General features: G+C 38.4%; 1 protein-coding gene across 4 annotated transcripts in view; it reads right to left on the bottom strand.

The window, feature by feature from the left end:
• Positions 1 to 12,202, bottom strand: part of CRLF2 (cytokine receptor like factor 2) — a 49,613-nt gene that overhangs the window by 2,340 nt on the left and 35,071 nt on the right. For 2 of the 4 annotated variants that reach the window (XR_012589920.1, XR_012589924.1), the window contains exons 9-10: positions 7,245 to 7,345; positions 5,306 to 5,405 (exon numbers count right to left, since the gene is read on the bottom strand). Coding sequence is in view for 2 of the 4 variants with exons in the window: in XM_074607721.1 (XP_074463822.1) it covers positions 7,245 to 7,345 (101 nt within the window). In the remaining 2 variants the exon portion in view is untranslated. The remainder of the gene's footprint in view (positions 1 to 5,305; positions 5,406 to 7,244; positions 7,346 to 12,202) is intronic. The other 2 variants (XM_074607721.1, XM_074607726.1) reach the window with 1 other exon arrangement.

Raw genomic sequence — 12,202 nt, 5'->3', positions numbered from 1 at the left:
AAATGGCATGTAGGGCATGCTACTGCCATATGAGGTGTGATTCTCTCAAATCACACTATCATTGGTGGAGCCAAGGGGTGGCGTGACTCTTATCTACATTCAAAAGGCATTTGCACAATTGCCTGCTCCTGTCAGATGACCTGGACATTAAGTGTCCCATGGCTGGAGCCATGGCATTGCTTATGCTCCTGTGTTTGCTACCTCTGAGTCTCTGTGTGGGTTCATCATTGCTCGTCTTTCTCACTACCTCAATAAAGTTTGGTTTATAACATCTTATCAGACCTCGTTACTGTTCAGACCAAAGCTGGGAGAGCTGGAACTGTTCAGCCCGGAGAAGACAAGGCTGACAGGGGGATCTTATCCACGCGTGTGAATAGCTGAAGGGAAAGTGTAAAGAAGAGGGAGCCAGGCTCTTTTCAGTGATGGGACCAGAGACAACAGGGACAAACTGAAACACAGGGGTTCCCTCTGAACATCAGGAAAGACTTTTTCACCGTGAGAGTGGTCAAGCACTGGCACAGGTTCTCCAGAGAGGCTGTGGAATCTCCATCTTTGGAGATATTCAAAAGCCATCTGGACACAGTCCTGGACAACTGGCTGTAGGTGGCTCTGGGTTGGACCAGATGACCTCCAGAGGTGCCTTCCAACCTCAGCCATTCTGTGACTCTTTGGTGATATCAGAGAATTTTAGTTTAGAAGTTATAGATTTGTGGCTTTTTCTTATCTGATAGATTCTCTTCCCACTTAAATGAGCCCAATGTTACTGACACAGGTTTAAAAGGAATTTCGTATTCATAATGAGGATGGTGACTGATGGGCCCAAGCACATTATTTGCTTTCTGTAACAGACTGGAACTTTCTGTTTCCCAACTTCCATTTCTGTGGTTCCTCTTTTCTGTGATCTTTAAAAGCTCATATCCTTCGTTGGAAGGATTTCTTACCCTCTGTACCCCCACCTCTGATTTTTGTCATTGTCTTGTAGTTGCCCTCACTAAACGTTATTTGAAGACAAAGTGATAGTATAAGACTTTAGCTTTTATCCAGAATGATACCATGGGGAGATATATACTCCATGCTATCAGGGCCAAAACAAGTTTCCCTGTTTCTTAAAGTTTCATCTTCACTCTAAAAAGCTCTGTCCTTAGTGACCACAGCAGAGTTCAGGATTTATAGGCACAGTGGTGAAGTTCAAGAGAGTTTAGTTAAAAGCTTCAAGGCAAGAACCTGAAAAAGTCTCCTCTCCCATGAAAATGCTTGAGATTTGTGTTTCAGTGAGACTTTCTACCCCTTAACACAAATGAGATGTAAGAAATTCATCCCTCACTGCTAGATTAAACACTCTCCCACCTTCCCCAAGCCTAACTTTGCTAATTGTGAGAGTCATGAAAGCAAAGGTGAACTGCTTCAAAGTCTGGATGAGTATTTTGGGTACTTTTGAACCCAATATAACCTTGGATCCAATGGACCTCCGTGCATCTTGCATAGTCCTATTTCCTAGAGTCAGGATACATGCAGATGTGATACCTGATACCTTTGGCTTCTGAAGAGGGTGGTACCAGGCAAGTTACAATGCAGAATAATCCTACCAGATGGAGCCACACTTTAGAAAGAGCTGTTCATTTGGCCCTTCTCAAAGAGAAATAAAAGGCTGGGGAAAGGGGAGGGTAAGCGAACAGAGGGAAAAAGTGATGACTCCACAAAAAATGAGTGGGCTTTGCTGAAAATGAGGTGAGCCTTGGGGCAAAGCAATAATAGAATAGTAACTTAAATTGATAAAATACCTTTCAGCATGGTCTCAAAGGACTGCACAGTTATTAAAACCTAATGCCAAATTTAGCGCTACAATAAAAAGACAAAACAAAAGCAGTTCCACAATATAGTGAAATATATAAAAAATACCAAAAATAGAGTAACTCTAAACCCCAAACAATCTTACTTTCCCCTAAGTTTGGAAATATGAAGTGATTTTCAGGGCATTGAGTACTGGGCTATGTTGTTTTACAGAGAGAACCATAAAGTAAGCAGTACACATTTTTGGGTAGGGGGCACACTGTGGGCAGAAAGCAAACCTACTAATTGTGTCTTGGAAATGCCCTACACTCTAGGAAACAGTTTTTTAACATTGTTCATAGACTTTAAATTGAAGATGGTCCAAGAGTTTGATCTTAGAGAGAGAGGAAGGCAGGCAAGGAAAACATGGGCTTTTTTCATTGGGTCACAAGTTATTTGGCTCAGTCAAAGGATTATTGTCTAAAATATCAGGGTTATGAAGGAAATCAGACTATGTGACTGTAATCCTTTTTAGTTTCAAGAACATGCACATCTACCAGGAATTAATGTGTTTTATTTATTGTGGATATAAGTATAGCTGAGACATTCTGGAGTCGGAAGATTCTTCTTGCAGCTTACATCTGGTCTGGACATCCTATTCTTTCCTTACACTTAATGGAGAGAAATGGGCTTCTTCCTTCGTTATTCACCTGCTTCGCTAGAGGTTTCTCTACTAGGAGGTGACGAATTGTGTCCTAGAAACTCCTGTTTCTCTCCATCAGCTTTACAAGGAGTTTAGTAGGACAGGCAAAGGTATAGAGCTCTCCATTTGGTCAGAATTCTACCTTGAGCTGGGGGCTGAAGGAAACAAATATTTTCCATTTGTGCAGAAAGACTAGAAGAGGCCAAAAACACTGTACTGGCTGAAATTTAAATAGAAGATACGGAATTTGGGTGAGACAGTTGTAGGTATTTCTTATATGCCACAAAGCAATTTTGGAGTAGTTAATGAATACATCTGTTTACAGGACATTCCTGTAAAACATTTTTTTCTGTTTGACCGTACTGAATGCAGTTGGTTAAGCTAGGACTGCATTCAGGTATCAAGATATTTATTTGCACGCCTTGCAATTTATAAAACAAGCTGTGTTCTCTCTCTTGTGCTCTCCTTTCACCCCTTCTCTCTCTGATTTGTTGCTGAGTGGTAAACAAAATCATGGGGAGTGTAATGAATGACAGGCTGTTTTTAAAAACTTTATTTACTGATTTACACAAAACGAAAAATACTGGCAGAATTACACAAAAAAGGGCTTCTTTGACTTCATACCACTTAAGCCAATACATTGTGACTGAAAGCTGAAAAAAAATGCAGAACCTGCGACCCCTTAAAACGGATATCCCAGAGAAAATGCACTATCCCTTCCTCTATGGCTTTAACTTCAGTAACCTGATACCTAAATTGACAGTGCAATCAGGATTTGATAGGTTTAAAATCAATTAGAAGAAACTGGGAATAGGATCAGCAATCTACAAATACTGACTAAAACCTGAAAATCTATAGTTGGGAATGGATCTGGAAAATAAAACCAAGAGGATTTGGAACATAAAGGAAGAAATGACCTAAAAATTAGCTGTTTCCCACTAGGCACAGAGGAGAGAGAGATTCTGTTCACTGTTTTAAGTAACGATCTGCTCTCTTCTGCATCTGAAAATAAAGGCAACAGCAAGGCCGATGCTCACAGGGTCTCCAAACTGCCTCCTTCCATAGTTGTTTCCAAACAAACCCAAGACCACGATAGTAAGTTTGCTCAAAATAGCACATTCTGAAAATTCCTGGAAAGTCTTAGTCTGGCAGGTCATGAGGCACAGGTGCTTCATGACCATAGCCTACAATGAGGAGAGTAAAGGAACTGAATGAGACTACTGTACATCTTAAAATTTTAAGTGAAAGACAGAGGACACTTTAATTTCAATGTAGTTTACATAGCAATGGATTTTACATATCAAGAACAGAAGCACATCAAAAAGGAGAGAAAGGAAAGGAATGCAGTCCTACAGAAACTGAAGTTAGTAGAAATGGTCTGGAAAACTATGAGCCAAATTTTTAAGAAAGTCAAAAGCTTCACCCTTTTAGAGAAGTGGATTTATTTATTTTTTTTTTAATATAAAACAAAGAAGGCATCACAGAGCTAGGAAAGGAGAAGTGGTAAATAAAAATCATGAAGCTGTGGTTGTTTGAGGGAATTTAGGTGTAACTGAACTGTAAAACAGTAATAGTACTACTGTTGGTAACAGAAATATGAAGAAAGCGGGTATCAAAAAGCATAATTCTAAACCCTAGAAGAAAGGAAAACGAGGTGGGTATAGATTAACACAGGAAATAGGTCCCTTCCAACCCTACTATTCTGTGATTCTGTGTGTGAAATGAGGAAGATGACCTGAAACATGGAGTAATCGCCCTCCCAGTTCTGCCCAAACACCGCTATCTCATTAAAAAATATGGTGCTGTATCTTCACCCTGGTGGCAGACTGAAACCCTCCAGGTAGGACATCACCCTGAAGTTGAAGAGGGGATGGGTGTTCCTCACTGTCACAGGGTGAAGGTGAGTTCCCATGTTTAGGTGCAAAGGAAAACTGGGTTGTGGAAAGGATTATTTAGGGATACACATGGATGGGCATTTGAACTGAGGAAGCAGCAAGGGCTGAGGAGTAATGTGAGGAGACATATTTAGCTGTTTGGGACTATGGTTAAGAAAGTTAATTTTAAGGGTAGGGTGTATAAAATGATGAAAGAAGATTGAAAAAGTAACCTATATATACTGGGAGACTGAGAAATAACCAGGACATTCATAATCTCTTCATTGTAAAAAATGAGTCACTTTTAAGCTATAGACTCAGTATTACAGCTTAACATTGTATTGGCAGGTCTTAGTCTGACAGGGTTGGAATTACACTGTAGAAACGAAAAAGGTTAAGAGAATATGGTCTGATAAATGGCGGATTTGTGGGTCAATAAAAATTGTATCTATAAAAGTTAAAGGTCCAAATGGCCCTGTCAAGAAAAAGAAGGTTTTACAAGCAATACAGGTAGATATACCAGGTAATATACTGTAAAAGAAACCCATTTGCAAGCTGGGGATAAAAAATAAATAGGGACAACATACACACACAACACATTGTTCTCTACAAAAGCTAAATGAGAAAATGAAAGCCACTTTATTAGCTAAAAGTCACTTCTGTTTTAGGACATAGTCTGAAGAATGAAGAGGCAGATTAAAGGTCATCTAAAGAGGAATGAAAACTAATAGTTTTCCTATGAGCCATAGGCAGAATCAATTCTTTTCTTTTTATTGTTTTTAAGGTATCTTAATAAATTCAGGGAGCAGGACACTGCTGAAATGCCATAAACTGCCCCTTGTAGGTCAAGGGAATTGAGAACTGGACAAAGGAAGTGACAGAAAGATCTAGTAAAGTGTTAGAAACATGAGATCTGAACATTATTTGGAAAATGAGGAACTTTGAAATTAGAACTCACGTATACTGTTCACTGCCACAATACGGAATATATGGGTATCCTTCTTGCAAATTCTTCTCAACGATCAGCAGCCATCATCACTTAACTTGGTGTTAATATGCTAGTAATCAAAAAGCAAACAGTACAGATGGAGACTATAACCTGTGACCACATAAAAGTACAAAAATTATACAGGTCCCTCTCAGAAATTTCTAAGAGAAAATGCTAAAGATTAAAAAAAGTTGTGGGCTTCTGGAAAGTGGTAATGAGACAAATCTTTATTACGGAAGTTTCCTACCTTTAAAAAAGGAAACAAGAACTAAGAAGAAACAATATCTTCCAGAATCCTGAAATTAGAGTAAGTTTAGAGAGTCCAACAATTATAAAAAATTACTGGAAGTGAGAAGAAATTGGACCTCCTGCAAATTAGTAAAATGCAAAAAACTTTAAGATACAGTTCAAACAAAGAATGTGACAAAGGAAAGGACAGATAGATGTGTAACAAGAGGGCTTCAGAGAAAATGTCTGGTTTGGCAATCATTTTAATTAGTGATAGTAAGACACTAGTGTATAGTTCAAAAGGGACGGCATATTATTTGAGCAATTCTGTGGATCTCAAATTTTCAAAGCTGGAGGCCAGGGGAAGAGGTTGTCTTCATGTTTTATACCTGCTTCACTTACAAATACAAAATAGAGACTGAAGAGAAATGTGGTCACAAAATTTTACAAACTTCTGAGGAAGTTGGTGCTTTAAGGAACAAATTCTTTCCCTTCCAAGCAAGAAGTGTATCTGTCAGAGTCTGAAGCTCCAAATAAATGAACAATTTTGGAAAAACTGAAACTGTATATTTCAGGGATATTCTGTTTGTGAAGAAAAATCATTTGAAATAAAAGAATAAATACTTTTTTAAAGATTTTGGAGATAAAATGAAGAGTTGCATTTTTCTACTTTTTATAGAAGTCCGTGTGTTTTCGTCATAAAGAATGGAAACCTTCTCAGGTTTAATTTCACCACTGGTTGCAATACCCATGGAATCCTGTTTTATTGATCTCCATATGAAAGCAATAGAACATGGATCCAGGAGGGAATGTGAAGGTAGTTCAATATGCACAGGTCATGTAATTCTCTGTACATGGTCACCTCTTCTTTAAAAGCAATAGTACTCTAAACATGTAAATTTTGCTGTGCTTCTCAATATAAAATAAACAATGAAAATCCAGAAAATTTAAATGGCTGCATTTTTAAGGAAATCTAACTAGAATGGAAAAAAAAAAGTAAGAAAACCCACAAATTCAATTGAGTTCAAAATGCAATAAGAAGCCTAAATATAAGCCTTACAGGAAAACATGGCAGCATATAAAGTTCCACATCTACCTGTTGCAGCCTTCTGAAGAGACACTGGTTAACTCTTATTTGCCATATTATGAAAAATAAAATCTTTCATGAGGACCACAACCATTTTGTGCTCAGTAGATATATATATTTTATATATATATATATATATATAAATAAAGACTAACCATGATGCAATAATAACATTGGAAATGAGACACTTTGACAAACTAGTTCTCCTGATACCTGGTGCAGGTGTAAAATAACAAAAGGCCTTAAGTAATGGGAAGGAAGAAAGATCTTTTCAAGGGGAAAGAGCAGTTGCCATTACAGGCAATATATTAAATTTCTTTGGAGTAAGACTTGTTTTACACAGAGAAAATAGTATGAAATAATACACCAACAGAAGCATTTCCTATCAACTATGCAATTTTCTGGAATAGCTGTAGAGAAAGAAGCTCTTTTTTTCTGTTTCTGGTGGTTACGCTCAGAAGTATGAGTGTGCTGGAGAGAAATTGCCATTGTAGTGGAAAGCACTATCCTTACAGGTCTCCTAAGCTCTCATGTGAGGAAATTCACTTTGTGCAGAACAGAAAAGAAAACAAACGAACAAAAAAAATCACCTACCATTCCTGTGAATAACTTCTGGTAAAGATGCTGCTCAAATGTGTAAGGAAATTTTCATCCTTCTCTCTCTTGTTAGTCATCAAAACATGATATGGGACATCCTGATATGAAAGGAAGAATTACATCAAGGCAAACTGTAAAGAAGAGTCAAAAGAGGCACAAATATTTAGAAAGATGGAATGTTTGTTTTAGGATGACATGCTACAGATTTGGTAAATCTAAATCCCAACTCAGATACTTTGAATACTAATAGTAATATTAAATGATATAAAGTTTCCCTAGACAATGGAGATGATTCGAACTTCAGAAAACTTGTCACCAATGTTTTCTTCTGTAAAGTTATAATAACTTCAGCCTTTAGGTAGTTGTCTAGTTGTCTGTCTGGTGTGTTTGTATGATTACTTGTTGCTGTTTCTTGAGTTGCCTGAATGAAAAAGGTCATTGAGCTCTTTCTAAGAGATACCTGCACCATTCCTGACTGTTCCTTAACAAACTTGTGACTGTGCAATAGGGATGAGTGTCCTCAATTTCACTGTGTAGTTGCTCACTCAGCCCCAAATAGGAATTCACCATTTTCTGACCGGCTGGCCTCTAAGAGGATATCAAACACTTTCCCTCTTTCTTTGTGCTGGAAAGAGAGTATGTATTTGTTGTATCCTTGTGGAATTCATGCATGCTCATAGAATCATAGGATCATAGAATATCTCAAGTTGGAAGGGACCCATAGGGATCATCAAGTCCAACTCCCTGCTCCTCGCAGGACTGCCTAAAACTAAACCATATGACTAAGAGTGTCGTCCAGATGTTCCTTGAACTCTGACGTGGTGCCATGACCACTTCCCTGCAGAGCCTGTTCCAGTGACCAGCCACCCTTTCAGTGCAAAACCTTTTCTAAATGTCCCATGTTGTTAAATATCTCCAAGCCAGTACAACAGACAACTTTTATTCCCCAAACCTAGAAAAGAAACCTGAAAGAGCAAATGATATGGAGGAGAAAAGAGGGTTAGAGTTGGGCTAATATTAATTTTGAGAAAATAGATATTTTCTGAATTTGTATATCTTCTGTTTCAGTTTAAGAACCAATGCCTGTAATACAGCATTCTTTTTTGTTAATTGTATACTTTTGAGAAAAATACATTCACTATTAACATTTCAATATTAGAATACAACTGCTGAAATTTTAACAGCACTAGCGCCCTATCAAGGAATTATTTACATCTCTCTTCCCCCTTCAGAAATATACAGAAGACATTAAAACCACCTCTGCTGTGTTTATTTAAGCATAAATGCAATGTCTGATGACTAGCAGTGTTCAAAGTTGTAAAAAAATAATGAGACAGTTCTTGTAGGAAATAAAAAAATTATCTCAAAGAAACAACATAATGTCCAGAGCACTGAGAAACCCACTCTAGAACCATGCGAGTAACTGACCAAGCTTCAGGTGGTGTCAATTTAATAGAAAATGGTAACATTGAACCAGAGATTCAGAAGGGCCACTTTGAACAGTTAGAGGGATTGATGTGGAAATGCTAAGCTCCTGGTTGACAGCTGGGACTTAAATGTCCCATTTCTCCTCTGCAGCAGGTACCACTATATCTCTCCCTGAGGGCACACCTCACCTCCAGTGGTCCTTTCTGAATGCTGGTCTAACACACCTAGTGCTGTGTGAGCAAAGGCAGGGGAGGCTACAAGGCCACACTTGCTTCACACATGCATCGTGGGTCCCATTTGCTCGCTCATCATTTTCTCAAAACCCACCATCCCCCTTCTGATGCAACATGTGCCCAGGGGGCCTTAGGAGACATTTTAGAGCATCTCTGAGTGGTTCTTCATGGGCAACAATGGAAAGCTGTCACTGGTCTTTACCTCTCAGAGGCAGAGTTTGTACGTATGGCAGGGTCTTGCACATCTTCTCACTCTTCCCCCATCAAAATGGGGTTCCCATGCTGACAACTATATCCATTAGGATTGCTAACTTAGTTTCCTTCACCCCAATGGTAATAGAACCCAATTTCATCCTCCTTCCCTCCTCCACAACGATGTTTTTTACTGAGATCAGAGACGCCAATCTGAGCCTAATAAACATTAGTAGCACTGGAGCCTAATTTTTTTCCTGAACAGACCCCTTATTTAGTTAGATTCTTTTGTCACATCATCCATCACAACCATCAGGTTTAGCCTGTTCCTGTGATTTGGTTACATTTAATGCAGCAGCTCAGTTAATTATGTGGCCTCGTAGACACAGCAAAAGTTTTGTCTTATATGCTGTTTGCTGAATTAGCATTTTATGACTAAGCACCGATGACCATCACTGTACAGCCTCCTGACAAAAAGGAAAATAATCACTTACACCATGTCACATTAGAGATGGAGATCATTCAAGGGAAATACACCACTCAGCTGAGAATTGTTAAATGGGCTTGTTTACAGGGTGAAACCTCATATAAAGCAGAAGTCCCTATTTTACCAAATATAAAACAATAACAAAAATAAACTTTAAACCAAAACAAAGTGCTCTCCTGCATACTACTTGGCAATTTGCTTTGGTGCTAACTTGCTTTATCAGGAAGCTCAATAAAAAAATGTTCATTTTATGTTGGAAAATCAGCATGTCTGTCATTTCATGTTGCAACCTTTCCACATTTCAGCCAACACTGGCCTTTGTCAGGCTTATATAGTCTTGAATTTATTTTGATGAAGTCTAATGCCATCCAAACTGCCAGAATTACTTAACTTGGCTACTAATAAACAAAGTAATAAAGGCTGTTCTTCAGCATGGACTGCATGATCTTTATTAAGCTTGATGACTAACCAATAAGTTACTTGATGAAATTAAGCTTTTTATATGTAATGTGTATACACACACATACATATTCAAATGTATGTTCATACACACATTATTTGTAGACAAAAAATATATTCATTTCCTCCCAAGAAAAAACAGAACTCATGCCAAATAATTTTTCTAGAAAGGACTATATTAGGTTAGCAGAGAAATCAGTTGCATTTTCAACACTGTGAGAAATTCAGGTATAAACAATTCCAGAAGAGCATACATATGAGGAACATTTTAACAGCTGAATTTCCCCATTGCTTCAGGCACCTAAAGGTGTGAGTAGACCTCAAGGAGGACTTTCAGAAGTGTTTAACAAGCTTCACTCTCTAAAGGTTTTTTGTTACACCCAGGAGGTGGCTACCTCATGTTTAGATACTTACTCACATGGGCAAATTTGTCCCCACTGTATTTTGGAGAGAGATTATGCAGATTGACAGCACCTCAGAAATGACAAAAAAAAAAAAAGAAGAATCAAATCATTTGGGGCTGAAAATCTACCACGAAGCCACTTGCACAATGACACTCTCTTCTACCGAAATTTTTATTCAGCTGAGAAATGTTGTGATTTGTCTGGCAACCTAATCTAGCTCTTATTCAGAAGAAGGTAAAATGACCTTCTGACCTTACTCTTGTCTCTTCCAACTACTGTGAAAGTAAATAGTGAGAAGCCACCCAGACATTGCCAGCTTGATGCTGGCATGGCCTGAAGAGCTCCTTGTGCTCCTGTGGTTGAGCAGATCCATGCCAACTGATACTATCTGCAATGCAGCCATTTTTAACTTTTTACTGATTATAGTGAGTTTTGAACCAACTTTTTTGACAACTTCCGGGGAGGTTTTGAAAAACAGTTAACCTAGCAGAGAAGTGTAATTATAAGGTAGCTTGGCAAAGCATTCAATTACTGAGATTCTGGCAGAATAGCCCCATTTACTGGGAGGACCTCAGATCCACCTGATGTTCCTTATACAACATGTCTCAAAGCTTCTGTGATGTTTCACAACAGTCATATCGCAGGTGGCACTGGCAGTAACACAATTACGGATGTCTACTGCCTTTTCCTGGAAGTTTGTTCTGTCAGCCACTTTGAATTTTGCTAAACTTTTTCTCACTGACTGCTGCCCAGGCTTTCACACCCCTTCAGTCAGAAATTTCAGGAAGTCTGACAGAGACAGTTCAGCATGAGAATTGATGTAAAAAGTTTTTTCAAAGATTCGAAAAGAAAACAGAACTAACTTTCCCCCTTCTAGTCTGTGAAAATGGCTTGAAGTCCTAAAGAAGATATTATTATACCTAAGAAATAATAATTATTTTCCTTGAGAAAAGAAGAAAATTAATTCATATAGTCTCAGGCTATAATACTCTGGAAATCACCTCTTCAGAACTTCTGAAGAGAACTTATTCTTAAGAGAACTTCATTCTCCTCTAATGTCTGAGTAACCATGTTCACATGCTTATGAAAATAAGGCTCGTACGAACTCCAGTCTCAAAGAACTCTTTACTTTTGTTTTCCGTAGAGTATGGTCAATGCCCGCAGCAACACTTTCTGCATGCCAGCTCTGCTTACCTTGCCCAGCTTCTGAGGAATATAAAGATTTCTTGGACTCCACAGTTACATACAGGCTGACCTGCGCTTAATTTCACTCACAAAGCAAATAATACTGATGCAAGAAAGGGATTAAAGTTTGTGCAAGGCCATAGCATTTTCAGTGGTGTCCAAAGTGGTAGTCCTTCTGGTTCTCCCACAAACTTACCAGGTTATACTGGATAAAGAAATTAGGGAAACCCCAGCATTTTTTAAGCTGGGATCTAGCAGTTTCCCACCCATAACGTTACACAATTTATTTCACATTCTAAATATATGTTTATCATCCCACAATATACTTGGTAAAAAAATGTTACAATTACAAAGTCACAACGCAAAGAGACAAATAAGAGAATTACAGTGGCCCGTGTGCATGCATTATGATGCAGTCTTTAATTACAGAGTCATGTCCACCCGCAGGACCCCTGCCTCATTCAGTGCACAAGGCAGACTGTGCTCACGAAATGAGGAGCCATGCCGTATTTCTTTTTCTTCTCATCATTTAATATATGTCCCCATGCCTAATTTGCTGCACACCAT

The sequence above is a fragment of the Larus michahellis genome, chromosome 1 (genome assembly GCF_964199755.1).
Source record: "Larus michahellis chromosome 1, bLarMic1.1, whole genome shotgun sequence".
Lineage (NCBI taxonomy): Eukaryota > Metazoa > Chordata > Aves > Charadriiformes > Laridae > Larus > Larus michahellis.
The sequence above is the reverse complement of the archived record's forward strand: the minus strand, read 5'-3'. Positions and strand labels throughout refer to the sequence as shown.